This window comes from Coregonus clupeaformis, chromosome 17 (genome assembly GCF_020615455.1).
Source record: "Coregonus clupeaformis isolate EN_2021a chromosome 17, ASM2061545v1, whole genome shotgun sequence".
NCBI lineage: Eukaryota > Metazoa > Chordata > Actinopteri > Salmoniformes > Salmonidae > Coregonus > Coregonus clupeaformis.
Window position 1 is genome coordinate 34,658,179 of NC_059208.1, and position 14,079 is coordinate 34,672,257.

At 44.0% G+C, this 14,079-nt stretch overlaps 1 protein-coding gene across 3 annotated transcripts in view; it reads right to left on the reverse strand.

Annotated features, from left to right (window-relative positions):
• The window catches only part of cgnb (cingulin b), a 72,049-nt gene that overhangs the window by 28,773 nt on the left and 29,197 nt on the right, over positions 1 to 14,079 (reverse strand). For all 3 annotated transcript variants that reach the window (XM_041902888.2, XM_041902890.1, XM_041902889.1), the window contains exons 2-4: positions 3,459 to 4,605; positions 3,286 to 3,380; positions 2,901 to 2,970 (exon numbers count right to left, since the gene is read on the reverse strand). In XM_041902888.2, coding sequence (XP_041758822.1) covers positions 2,901 to 2,970; positions 3,286 to 3,380; positions 3,459 to 4,577 — 1,284 coding nt within the window. In that variant the 5' untranslated portion in view covers positions 4,578 to 4,605. The remainder of the gene's footprint in view (positions 1 to 2,900; positions 2,971 to 3,285; positions 3,381 to 3,458; positions 4,606 to 14,079) is intronic.

Genomic DNA, 14,079 nt, shown 5'->3' on the forward strand with positions numbered 1-14,079 from the left:
GAAAAGGCATTGTTTGTCACCAAACTGTTCTTGGATGGTTGGGAGAAGTTGCTCTCGGAGGATGTGTTGGTACCATTCTTTATTCATGGCTGTGTTCTTAGGCAAAATTGTGAGTGAGCCCACTCCCTTGGCTGAGAAGCAACCCCACACATGAATGGTCTCAGGATGCTTTACTGTTGGCATGACACAGGACTGATGGTAGCGCTCACCTTGTCTTCTCCGGACAAGGTGTTTTCCGGATGCCCCAGACAACCGGAAAGGGGATTCATCAGAGAAAATGACTTTACCACAGTCCTCAGCAGTCCAATCCCTGTACCTTTTGCAGAATATCAGAGAGAAGTGGCTTCTTTGCTGCCCTTCTTGACACCAGGCCATCCTCCAAAAGTCTTTGCCTCACTGTGCGTGCAGATGCATTCACACCTGCCTGCTGCCATTCCTGAGCAAGCTCTGCACTGGTGGTGCCCCGATCCCGCAGCTGAATCAACTTTAGGAGACGGTCCTGGCGCTTGCTGGACTTTCTTGGGTGCCCTGACGCCTTCTTCACAACAATTGAACATCTCTCCTTGAAGTTCTTGATGATCCGATAAATGGTTGATTTAGGTGCAATCTTACTAGCAGCAATATCCTTGCCTGTGAAGCCCTTTTTGTGCAAAGCAATGATGACGGCACGTATTTCCTTGCAAGTAACCATGGTTAACAGAGGAAGAACAATGATTTCAAGCACCACCCTCCTTTTAAAAGCTTCCAGTCTGTTATTCTAACTCAATCAGCATGAGAGAGTGATCTCCAGCCTTGTCCTCGTCAACACTCACCTGTGTTAACGAGAGAATCACCGACATGATGGCAGCTGGTCCTTTTGTGGCAGGGTTGAATGCAGTGGAAATGTTTTTTGGGATTAAGTTCATTTTCATGGCAAAGAGGGACTTTGCAATTAATTGCAATTCATCTGATCACTCTTCATGACATTCTGGAGTTCATGCAAATTGCCATCATCAAAACTGAGGCAGCAGACTTTGTGAAAATTAGTATTTGTGTCATTCTCAAAACTTTTGTCCACGACTGTACAGAGGAGAATACAATTTTGACCGTGCAAAAATACTGACTGTTGCCAAAACTGACCGCATCATTTCAAATACCCTGCAAGCCGCTTGATCTAATCTCCACATTTTTGGGGTGTCAAAACGGAGCTCTTGGAGACACAAATGATTACTCTAAAGGTTATACTAACTCCCTCTTATACAGTTGAAGTCAGAAGTTTACAAACACCTTAGCCAAATACATTTCAACTCAGTTTTTCACAATTCCTGACATTTAATCCTAGTAAAAATTGTTAGGATCACCACTTTATTTTAAGAATGTGAAATGTCAGAATAATAGTAGAGAGAATTATTTATTTCAGCTTTTATTTATTTCATCACATTCCCAGTGGGTCAGAAGTTTACATACACTCAATTAGTATTTGGTAGCATTGCCTTTAAATTGTTTAACTTGGGTCAAACGTTTTGGGTAGCCTTCTACAAGCTTCTCACGATAAGTTGGGTGAATTTTGGCCCATTCCTCCTGACAGAGCTGGTGTAACTGAGTCAGGTTTGTAGGCCTCCTTGCTCGCACACGCTTTTCCAGTTCTGCCCACAAATGTTCTATAGGATTGAGGTCAGGGCTTTGTGATGGCCACTCCAATACATTGACTTTGTTGTCCTTAAGCCATTTTGCCACAACTTTGGAAGTATGCTTGGGGTCATTGTCCATTTGGAAGACCCATTTGCAACCAAGCTTTAACTTCCTGACTGATGTCTTGAGATGTTGCTTCAATATATCCACATAATTTTCCTTAGTCATGATGCCATCTATTTTGTGAAGTGCACCAGTGGAGGACTTGGCTGATTTCTTTTGATTTTCCCATGATGTCAAGCAAAGAGGCACTGAGTTTGAAGGTAGGCCTTGAAATACATCCACAGGTACACCTCCAAACGACTCAAATTATGTCAATTAGCCTATCAGAAGCTTCTAAAGCCATGACATCATTTTCTGGAATTTTCCAAGCTGTTTAAAGGCACAGTCAACTTAGTGTATGTAAACTTCTGACCCACTGGAATTGTGATACAGTGAATTATAAGTGAAATAATCTGTCTGTTGGAAAAATTACTTCTGTCATGCACAAGTCCTAACCGACTTGCCAAAACTATAGCTTGTTAACAAGAAATTAGTGGAGTGTTGAAAAACGAGTTAATGACTCCAACCTAAGTGTATGTAAACTTCAGACTTCAACTGTATGTACAGAGAACACACACATCCTCAAGCTGTTACTCCTACATGCAAAGCTCAAACGCACACACATTTATAGACAAAAACACTTTTGATATGTGCACACACACAGCTTTCACTAAAATGGGTCAATCTCAGCTGAAAGAGCACAAGGTAGTACAAACATGTCCTTAAAAGGTTTTTCGTGATATCCAATTGGTAGTTACAGTCTTGTCCCAACCCCTACAGACTCGGGAGAGGCGAAGGTCGAGAGCCATGCGTCCTCCTAAACACGACCCTGCCAAGCCGCACTGCTTCTTGACACACTGCTTGCTTAACCCGGAAGCCAGCCGCACCAATGTGTCAGAGGAAACACCATCCAACTGGTGACCGAAGTCAGCTTGCAGGCACCCGGCCCGCCACAAGGAGTCGCTAGAGCGCGATGGGACAAGAAAATTCCAGCAGGCCAAACCCTCCCCTAACCCAGGTGACGCTGGGCCAATTGTGCGCCACCGTATGGGTCTTCCGGTCACGGCCGGCTGTGACACAGCCTGGGATCGAACCCGGGGCTGTAGTGGCTCAAGCACTGCAATGCAGTGCCTTAGACCGTTGCGCCACTAGGGAGGCTATCATTTCCTTATAACTTTAATTCTTACCTTAGCACCACTGGTCGTCTCGTAGACAAGGTTGCCTTTACGTTTGATGGATACATCACTCTCACTGGTCCTAATGCAGAGTGTAGCAAATTAAATGAAGTTGTGCTTTAGTAAGATAAGGATACAGTAGGATATCTATGAATGCAAGTGGTCTCCAGTGGTTATAATTACTGATATAAGAGTGTCATCTTTTTCTAAGTGTACAGGACATTTTGGTACAGGAGTAAAACATTTTCTTATTTATTACGGTGAAACATTGCCCAATTCAAGTTTGAGTGTAGGATTTCTCTTGGTTTTTACCACTACCACGATAACGTCTATAACAATGTAACAGCAGGGACTCGGAAGCAACAGCCTTCTAGGTCATATGTTTAACTTTCTTTACCCCTCTTTCAGGATGGTGTAGATAGCTTGTTTGGTTTGTGGTTCCTCTTCACTGATGACCTCTACACTCTGACCCCTTAGAGGGGCCGGCATCCCCTTCAATGGTAAAAGACAGAGGGTCAGAACAGATGCATTATAATGCTCACACACACAAAAATAAACTTTGTTACTTACCGTCTTTGGTGGGATGGCAGGAGGGGTATCCTTGACAACTAACTTCCCAGGTGACTTGATGAAGCTTGGCTTGGGGCCAGGGAGGGCTGTCACCTTCGCAACTGAGGCAGGGCTCATTCCTAGGCTACTGTACAGAGGTGTGGATGACATGGAGGAGGAGGTGGTGGAGGAGATGAGAGAGGAGGCCGTGTTGGGAGTTGGTGAAGGAGGGGAGACCTTAGGACGAACTTCTTCGCAAGCATCCAGACTTCTGGAGCGTCTGCGTTCGTCGAACTTGAGCCGCAGCCTTGTTCCGGAGCGCCCCCTAGTCTGTCCAGTAGGAGTGCCAATGTTGAACTTACTGATCAACTTGTTGATAGGCGCCAGAGAGGTCTTGTCGATGGCAGGAACAGGCTCCTCATTGAACGACACTGGAGGAGGGGGTTCTGGGAAGGACGAATCAAGACCATTTCTGCCCATCAACCCACCGAGCCCCACCCCATTCTGCCTGGCCCCTCTGGGACTAACAGGTTTGAGTCCCGCCTCATTAAATTCCTCCACGTTGATCCAATCTCTCTCCTTCATATCCACTCTGTAGGATTCTGCTGCTGTGGGCCCGGGTTCTTCCTTGACCTTTACCCTTACCTTCTCCACCGGTCCTTCACTTCGTGTCCCACCGTCACCCTCTCTCTGGCTCCCAGCCTGCCCGTCCCCAGGAGGTCTCTTGAAAGGACTCCCAAAGTCCTCCCTGCCCTCGTCCTCTGGTGTGGACTTTGGAGAGACCGGAGAGCTGAGTGTCTGTCCAGTAGGGGCGTAAGGGTTCTGGACGTCCCCCCCTTCCTTCCTCTGGGGCAGGCTGTTGTAGGGCGAGGAGTTGGGGTTCTGTGACTGGGCCTGCTGGGTCTTCAGCTGCACCCCATACGAGTCTCCCTTCTCCCCGTCCTTCAGCACCACGTAGGGCTGGCCGGAGATGCCCTGTACCCGCACGGCCACCCCGTACTTGTTGGAGGGGGGCTTGGAGCCGCTGCCCCTTCTGGTCTTCTCGGGGTAGCCCCCGCCAGTGTCATGGAGGTCCTTGATGAAGCGGATCTGGACGCCGTAGTCCAGCGGAGGCTTCCCGTCTGTGGAGAGGGCAGCCATTTTGACTTCCTGGTTGGGCTAGAGGAGACTTGGGCAGAGAGTGAAATTCTAATGAGTTCATACAGTCCACACACACACACCTTCACATAAATCACGTGTTGCAGTCGACAGTCAGCTTCACAAGTAATTTTGTAAAGAACAGTTGTACAGAAGTCAAAATAATATTTCTTCTCTTTATCCTAACAAGTCTCTCCATTTCTATTCAAGCTATTGTGTTTCAGGTTCTACACCTGACAATGAGAAGGTTACTGGCACAATGCATACACTGAAACTGACTCACACCACACGGTTAATCATCCACTAAGTGCACCTCTTTCATTCTCTATAATCTATGAATTTCATTCTCATAGTCTAGTCTATAATTTGCCTGGGCCTGTTTAGTTTCCTCTTAGTCACTGCTGCCTGCCACCACAGGACGGTCATTGATGGGGTTTGCATATGACCTTCATTACATTACGGTCTTTCTCCGACTTCATTTCCCAGACCTTTCCTTTTACTTGATTCCTATCCTCACATGCACTGTATGACCCACTGTTGCTTAAGGAGGAGGAAAAGTATGATGCAGCTGGTATAGTATGAGATATGGCATATCTTCATGATACCCTATCATATGCCGTATTCTGTACAATAGCTTTTCTCACAGGACGTACTGTATTCATTGAGACAATTATGCCACTGGGCCAATGAGCATTTCTTTGTGCTGGTGTAGGCGTGATGTGTGAGAGAGGGAGAAAGAGAGTGACTGTGTATGAAGAGAGTGGGTTTAGAGGGCCTGCGGGTCCGACAGTGATCATTGCAGCGCGGTCTGAATTTTTCATGCTGCCCGCTCATAAAAAGATAGGATATCTCCTATATGCAAAACATAGCTCAAGAGAAAGCGCAAGTGTTCGCTCTCATCATTCTTGGTGCTTCAAGTTCAGTAGCCATACCTCTGCTCTCCTAGTTGGGCGTGCGAGATCAGATGTGCATGTGGTCTCAATTAAATAGAATAAATCGGCTACAGCCTATGCATGGGCGGAGAAGCATGCGCAGTTATCTTTCTAAGTAAATTTACTTTCTAAATAGGTTTTGGCTATAGTTTACTACATTGCTTAGAAATAAATTTAAATTTTACATTTACGTCATTTCTAATCCAGAGCGATTTACAAATTGGTGCATTCACCTTATGATAGCCAGTGGGACAACCACTTTATAATGTATTTTTTAATTTTTAGAGTATATTTTTAATTTGTTTTATATATATATATATATTTTTTTTTGGGGGGGTTGAAGGATTACTTTTATACTATCCCAGGTATTCCTTGAAGAGGTAGGGTTTCAAGTGTCTCCGGAAGGTGGTCAGTGACTCCGCTGTCCTGGTGTCGTTAGGGAACAGTTTGACTGGGCTGAGTGGGAACTGTGCTTCCGCAGAGGTAGGGGGACCAGCAGGCCAGAGGTGGAAGAACGCAATGCCTTCGTTTGGGTGTAGGGACTGATCAGAGCCTGAAGGTAAGGAGGTGCCGTTCCCCTCACAGTTCCGTAGGCAAGCACCATGGTCTTGTAGCAGATGCGAGCTTCAACTGGAAGCCAGTGGAGTGTACGGAGGAGCGGGTTGACGTGAGAGAACTTGGGAAGGTTGAACACCAGACGGGCTGCAGCGTTCTGGATGAGTTGTAGGGGTTTAATGGCACAGGCAGGGAGCCCAGCCAACAGCGAGTTGCAGTATCACTTGCTTGCTATCTAAATATTGGTCACCCATATTTGTCTCCAACTGAAAATCATCCCGCTCCTAAAAAAGGTAGGCTATATGCAAAAGTAGCTCAAGAGAAAGTGTCCGCTCTCTCTCCAACTCTGCCAGGGGTTCCCAAACTGTTTTGGTCCACGACCCCATTTTGATATCTGAAATTTCTCATGACCCCAACTATGTGAAAATTCCAGAATTTAACAGCCAATATAAACCTTTTTTATTTGAGTCTATGGCAGTCACTGTTAGAATGTTTTTCAATTATTTCTGATTGTCTTCTCCACTCACCATCACATTCTTTTAATGTGGGGCTATGACAATCAATTGCAAATTAGTCTGACATAATGTCTCTTATCTCACCACCACTAATGAGATGGGTGTTTGATGCATGTCGCGTTGGAGATTCTAAAAGTCAGGGGGCGTGGTCGACAGTGCGCACCTCATCTCTGCTGTCACATCCAACCTGGATCGATGTGGTTTTAATGGAGATGAGAGCACCGAATACAACTTCACACATACAGTTGAAGTCGGAAGATAACATACACTTAGGTTTGACACAAGTCATTTCTCCAACAATTGTTTACAGACAGATTATTTCACTTATAATTCACTGTATCACAATTCCAGTGGGTCAGAAGTTTACATACACTAAGTTGACAGTGCCTTTAAACAGCTTGGAAAATTCCAGAAAATGATGTTATGGCTTTAGAAGCTTCTGATAGGCTAATTGACATAATTTGAGTCAATTGTAGGTGTACCTGAGAATGTATTGCAAGGCCTACCTTCAAACTAAGTGCCTCTTTGCTTGACATCATGGGAAAATCAAAATAAATCAGCCAAGACCTCAGAAAAATAATTGTAGACCTCCACAAGTCTGGTTCATCCTTGGGAGCAATTTCCAAACACCTGAAGGTACCACGTTCATCTGTACAAACAATAGTACGCAAGTATAAACACCATGGGACCACGCAGCCATCATACCGCTCAGGAAGGAGACGCGTTCTGTCTCCTAGAGATTAACGTACTTTGGTGCGAAAAGTGCAAATCAATCCCAGAACAACAGCAAAGGACCTTGTGAAGATGCAGGAGGAAACAGGTACAAAAGTATCTTTATCCACAGTAAAACAAGTCCTATATCGACATAACCTGAAAGGCCGCTCAGCAAGGAAGAAGTATAACTGCCATAAAAAAGCCAGACTACGGTTTGCAATTGCACATGGCGACAAAGATCGTACTTTTTGGAGAAACGTCCTCTGGTCTGATGAAACAAAAATAGAACTGTTTGCCCATAATAAACATCGCCATGTTTGGAGGAAAAAGGGGTATGCTTGCAAGCCGAGGAACACCATCCCAACCGTGAAGCACGTGGGTGGCAGCATCATGCTGTGGGTGTGCTTTGCTGCAGGAGGGACTGGTGCACTTCACAAAATAGATGGCATCATGAGGAAGGAAAATTATGTGGATATATTGAAGCAACATCTCAAGACATCAGTCAGGAACTTAAAGCTTGGTCGCAAATGGGTCTTCCAAATCGACAATGACCCCAAGCATACTTCCAAAGTTGTGCCAAAATGGCTTAAGGACAACAAAGTCAAGGTATTGGAGTGGCCATCACAAAGCCCTGACCTCAATCCTATAGAAAATTAGTGGTCAGAACTGAAAAGGTGTGTGCGAGCAAGGAGGCCTACAAACCTGACTCAGTTACACCAGCTCTGTCAGGAGGAAGGGGCCAAAATTCACCCAACTTATCGTGGGAAGCTTGTGGAAGGCTACCCGAAACGTTTGACCCAAGTTAAACAATTTAAAGGCAATGCTACCAAATACTAATTGAGTGTATGTAAACTTCTGACCCACTGGGAATGTGATGAAATAAATAAAAGCTGAAATAAATCACTCTACTATTATTCTGACATTTCACATTCTTAAAATAAAATGGTGATCCTAACGAACCTAAGACAGGGAATTTTTACTAGGATTAAATGTCAGGAATTGTGAAAAACTGAGTTTAAATGTATTTGGCTAAGGTGTACGTAAACTTCCGACTTCAACTGTATATGAGCTGGCAAAGGGTAGCCTACCATGAGTTATATGGTGCTTTGAAGACAGCTGGGAACTCAGAAAAAGACAACGTCAAATCATGAAGTCAGTGAACTTTAGGTCAGAAAGTCAGAGCTCTAGAAAGAAGCCAGAGTTCCCGAGTTGGAATTCAGTTCAAAACAATTTTGTTTCTTTCAGAGTTCCCAGTTGTCTTGAACGCACACACTGAAGTCTGAGATTTCCGAGTTCCCAGTTCAGAGTTTCCAGTTGTTTTGAACGTGGCATTAATGCTCAGAGGGAGACGGCAGGGTATTCCCTTTGAGTCAGGTACCAAAACTCCTCCGTAGTGACACGTGAATGAGTTGTCTGCAGCATTCGGTCACATGACAGCTCGATCAGCTGTTCGATTTCACTTACCGGCATGTCAACGGAGCAAGGAAGGATTGGGGAGTAGGTCCCAAAGTGCTCTTCCAAGCGTTGGAGGTGAGCAGTCATCACTCGTCTGGGACACTTACTGATGCCGTTTTCTGTTATTTTCTTTTCAGTACACAGAATTTTTTTATTTTATATATATTTTTACATCCATTGTGAATGACAACAGTTCCTCTCTCAATGCGAAAAATCTTTAACACTCCCCCTCGATAACCACCAAGCCTCAGTGTGAAATTAAACATTGTCATGCTCTGATCCCATATCTCCACATTGTTTTGCAAACAGGTGTGCGCACAGTGGATGTGGTTTGATGTAGTTTACAATCGAAGTTACCTGCTGCAGTATATCTCCGAGTTCTGCTCTCAGCTCTTTTGCCCCCAGTTGCTCTCTGTGTATCATACAATGCGTCCATATAGCAGAGGGAGACGTTCATAACGAGTGCAGAGACCTGCAAAGGTATTGATGTGAATTTGTGCCTCTGCCTCCGCACACATTGTTTTCACCATATCAATTGCAGCCGGTAATATTACAGTTTCTGCAATAGTGAGTGGTTTTATAGCGTATCAGGCCTAGCCATTCACCGTGGGAATTATTCAAGTACAACGGTCAAGTGCAGCCTTTTCCCCATGATCTAAGGGTGCTCTTTCGTTACATTTAATTTTTTAGATTTGAATAATTTTCATTTAGATTTTTAAGGTTAACCACATTACAATGATTGAGATACAAAGACAATATATTTTTTTTTAAGCGATAATTTTCCCTTCAGGATATTTCTAATTCTCCCGCGACCCCAAATTCATATCAGGACCCCTAGTTGGGAACCGCAAAACTCTCTTCTCTTCAAACTACTTCTATATTGGCTGATATAGCAGCACAGTAATACCAATAGCCTAATATAAAATCGGCCACGTGAGAATATCTGGTAATTTAAACTATTTTAGGTTATTTTTGCGCATTCTGATATTGCCTATAGGGTGCAAAATTGCTGGGACTGTGGCTGGCAAGTGAGCTGCATCACATACGCCTAAAATAACATTGCAGGACTGCGGTTGGTTTTGGGAACAGTTCTTGCGGGAGCGGGTGGGAATCGGACAGCAGAAATTGGGTAAACATACCATTGTGCCACCTAACCTGGAAAGTGCTTTCATTTATATCAGTAGCACTCAAAATGAACAATATGTTATGCTGAACAAAAATATTAAACGCAACATGTAAAGTGTTGGTCCCATGTTTTATGAGCTGAAATAAAATATATTTCTCCCAAATTTTGTGCACAAATTTGTTTACATCCCTGTTAGTGAGCATTTCTCTTTGCAAAGAAAACCCATCCACCTCACAAGTGTGGCATATAAACAAGCTGATTAAACAGCATGATCATTACACAGGTGCACCTTGTGCTGGGGACAATAAAATACCTCTCTAAAATGTGCAGTTTTGTCACACAACAATGCCACAGATGTCTCAAGTTTTGAGGGAGCGTGCAATTGGCATGCTGACTGCAGGAATGTCCACCAGAGCTGTTGCCAGATAATTTAATGTTCATTTCTCTACCAGAAGCCGCCTCCAACGTTGTTTTAGAGAATTTGGCAGTATGTCCAACTGGCCTCACAACCGCAGACCACTTGTAACCACGCCAGCCCAGGACCTCCACATCCAGCTTCTTCATCTGCGGGATCGTCTGAGATAAGCCACCTGGACAGCTGATGAAACTGTGCTTACACAACCAAAGAATTTCCGCACAAACTGTCAGAAACCGTCTCAGGGAAGCTCATCTCTGTGCTCGTCATCCTCACCAGGGTCTTGACCTGACTGCAGTTCAGCATCGTAACTGACTTCAGTTGGCAAATGCTCACCTTCGATAAACACTGGCGCACTGGAGAATCCCAGTTTCAACTGTACCGGGGAGATGACGTGTATGGCGTTGTGTAGGCGAGCAGGTTGCTGATGTCAACGTTGTGAACATAGTGCCGCATTTGGGCGGTGGGGTTATGGTATGGACAGGCATAAGCTATGGAAAACAAACACAATTGCATTTTATCGATGGCAATTTGAATGCCCAGAGATACCGTGACGAGATCCTGAGGCCCATTGTCGTGCCATTTATCCACTGCCATCACCTCATGTTTCAGCATGATAATGCATAGCCCCATGTCGCAAGGATCTGTACACAATTCCTGGAAGCTGAAAATGTCCTAGTTCTTCCATGGCCTGCACACTCAGACATATCACCCATTGAGCATGTTTGGGATGCTCTGGATTGACGTGTACAACAGCGTGTTCTAGTTCCCGCCAATATCCAGCAACTTCGCACAGCCATTGAATAGGAGTGGGACAACATTCCACAGGCCACAATCAACAGCCTGATCAACTCCATTCGAAGGAGATATGTCGCACTGCATGAGGCAAATGATGGTCACATCAGATACTGACTGGTTTTCTGATCGACGCCCCTACCTTTTAAAAAAGTATCCTTGACCAACAGATGCATATCTATATTCCCAATCATGTGAAATCCATAGATTAGGGCCTAATGAATTTATTTCAATTGACTGATTTCCTTATATGAACTGTAACGCAGTAAAATCGTGTTGTGTTTATATTTTTGTTCAGTGTATATAATACACACAATGCACACTTAAAATAATTGTCATTAGGGGTTATTGTATGTCAATCATGCAATGATTTGGATTAATAGTAGATAGCACATTGGACTGGAGTATAAACTGTTGTGAATGCTTATTGCTTACGACAGGTATCATGCTATGGTTATAATGCAGTTGTAGAATCTTTACGACACAGCTTTCAGTTACATATAGCCTATCAATAGAGGGGTTAAACATCAACCTCTCCCCCCAAAACGGGCTTACCGTGAGAGCAGGGGGGGGGAACGGTGGATATACTCCTTTTATTGTCCCAACTCCTTGGAGCATGCTCCACCAGCGGCTATGCTAGGAATGGGCCCCTCTCCTATCATCTACCACAGAGCCATCTCCCCTTGGCTCCACAGACTTCATAGACCCACTCAGCCATAGTGTGTTTGCAATGGGCACACCTGCACAGTGCACCCCCCCCACCCATCAGTCTCAACACAGTAGCTGCCTCACTCCTTTTTCGCTCTCTTTCCTTACATTTTCTTGCTAGTTTTGGGTTACAGATGTTGCCAAACTGCTTGAGTTTATCCCACAGCATTTGACGGAGGGCCGTTCTCTCGTTCTCTGATTAATTGGTAACCTGGGGGCAATGAATCAATAACCAGAGGTAATTAGCTATTGGGTTACACTGTAACAGCCCATGCCTTGACCATTAGGCATTAGGTTAGATTAACAAGTCAAAGTCAGCCTTTGTCTTCCAAACATTCTCAGGATTCCAGACATTCTCTATATACTAAATGTTCCGAGTGAGTTTCCATTGGTTTAAGAAGTGGATTATGAGGAAGCTGTACAATTGGAGAACTGGGGCATCTAATGTATGAATAGGGAGGTTTTAGTCTGAGGGTTTAAGCTGATAGTTGATTGGAAGGGGTTAGTAAGGCTAACTGCCATCTTATGCCAAAATCATGGGTATTAATATGGAGCTGGTCCCCCCTTTGCTTCTATAAAACAGCCTCAGTAGTGAGTGTTGCAACCGAGGACAGACGATTTTTACGCACTACGCGCTTCAGCACTCGCCGGTCCCGTTCTGTGAGCTTGTGTGGCCTGCCACTTTGAAGCTGAGCTGTTGTTGCTCCTAGAAATTTCCACATCACAATAAACAGCACTTACAGTTGACTGGGGCAGCTCTAGCAGGGCAAACATTTGACAAACTGACTTGTTGGATAGGTGGCATCCTTTGACGGTGCCATGTTGAAAGTCACTGAGCTCTTCAGTAAGGCCATTCTACTGCCAATGTTTGTCTATGGCGATTGCATGGCTTTGTGCTCGATTTTATACACCTGTCAGCAATGGGTGTGGCTGAAATAGCCAAATCCACTAATTTGAAGGGGTGTTCACATACTTTTGTATATATTGTGTACTATAGGACACAGAGAAAGTAAACATGTAACGTAATATAGATAACTGGCAAATGTTATTACAAGGGAGACTCCTTGTCAAAACACAGATGAATCAACTGTGTGGTGGTACTTTGCCATTAGAGAAACTACAGGATTTTCAATGGTAGACATAAGCCCGGATGGCAATGTTTGGTGAATGTATTGGAAGGCTACGCCATTACAACCCAGTTGCAGGCCAGGGTTTTGCTCCATTGGTCTCACTCTATCCCACTCTCTCAGACAAGGCCTCGTCACAACACATTATTATGTAAACAGAGAGAGGAATGTCACCGAACAGGACTGTTTGCCAGCCATTGTCCTTCCCTCTCTCCACGCCCCTCCCACTCTCTGCCCCTCTTTCTCACCCATGCCTTTTGCCCTACATGTGTGACACACAAGGGTGAAAAAGAAGCCCCACTTGAGGTAAAATAAACACCTCAGGTATATATATATATAAAAAAAAATTTAAACATCCATATGGGTGTTTTGATTGACAGAAATACATGTCATAAAAAACAACTAAAGCCACCCTTGCAACACAAGGAGGGAGTACTCAAAACTATACAACCCTAAAGCCTGAAGGGAAATGTGAGAATTAGTTTGTTTATTCAAAGGACACCTGGATTGTACAATATTTGCACAAGCTCTCAAGTTGGTTTTTGATCATTGCTTGACAGCCATTTTCAAGTCTTGACATAGATTTTAAAGCCAATTTAAGTCAAAACTGTAACTAAGCCACTCAGGAACATTCAACATCGTCTTGGTAAGCGACTCCAGTGTATAGTTGGCCTTGTGTTTTAGGTTATTGTCCTGCTGAAAAGGGGAATTTATCACCCATTGTCTATTGGAAAACAGACTGAACCAGGCTTTCCTCTAGGATTTTGCCTGTGTTTAGTTGTATTCCGTTTCTTTTTATCATAAAAAAAAAAACTCCCTAGTCCTTGCCGATGACAAGCATACCCATAACATGATGTAGCCACCACCATGCTTGAAAATATGAAAAATGTGGTACTCAGTGATGTGTTGGATTTGCCTCAAACATTACACTTTATATTCAGGACATAAAGTTAATTTCTTTGCCACATTTTTTACAGTTTTACTTTAGTGCAACAGGATGCATGTTTTGGAATAAAACAAATTCTGTACAAGCTTAATTCTTTTCACTCTGTATTGTGAAGTAACTACAATGTTGTCGATCCATCCTCTGTTTTCTCATATCACAGCCATAAACTCTAACAGTTTTAAAATCACTATTGGCCTCATGGTGAAATCCCTGAGCA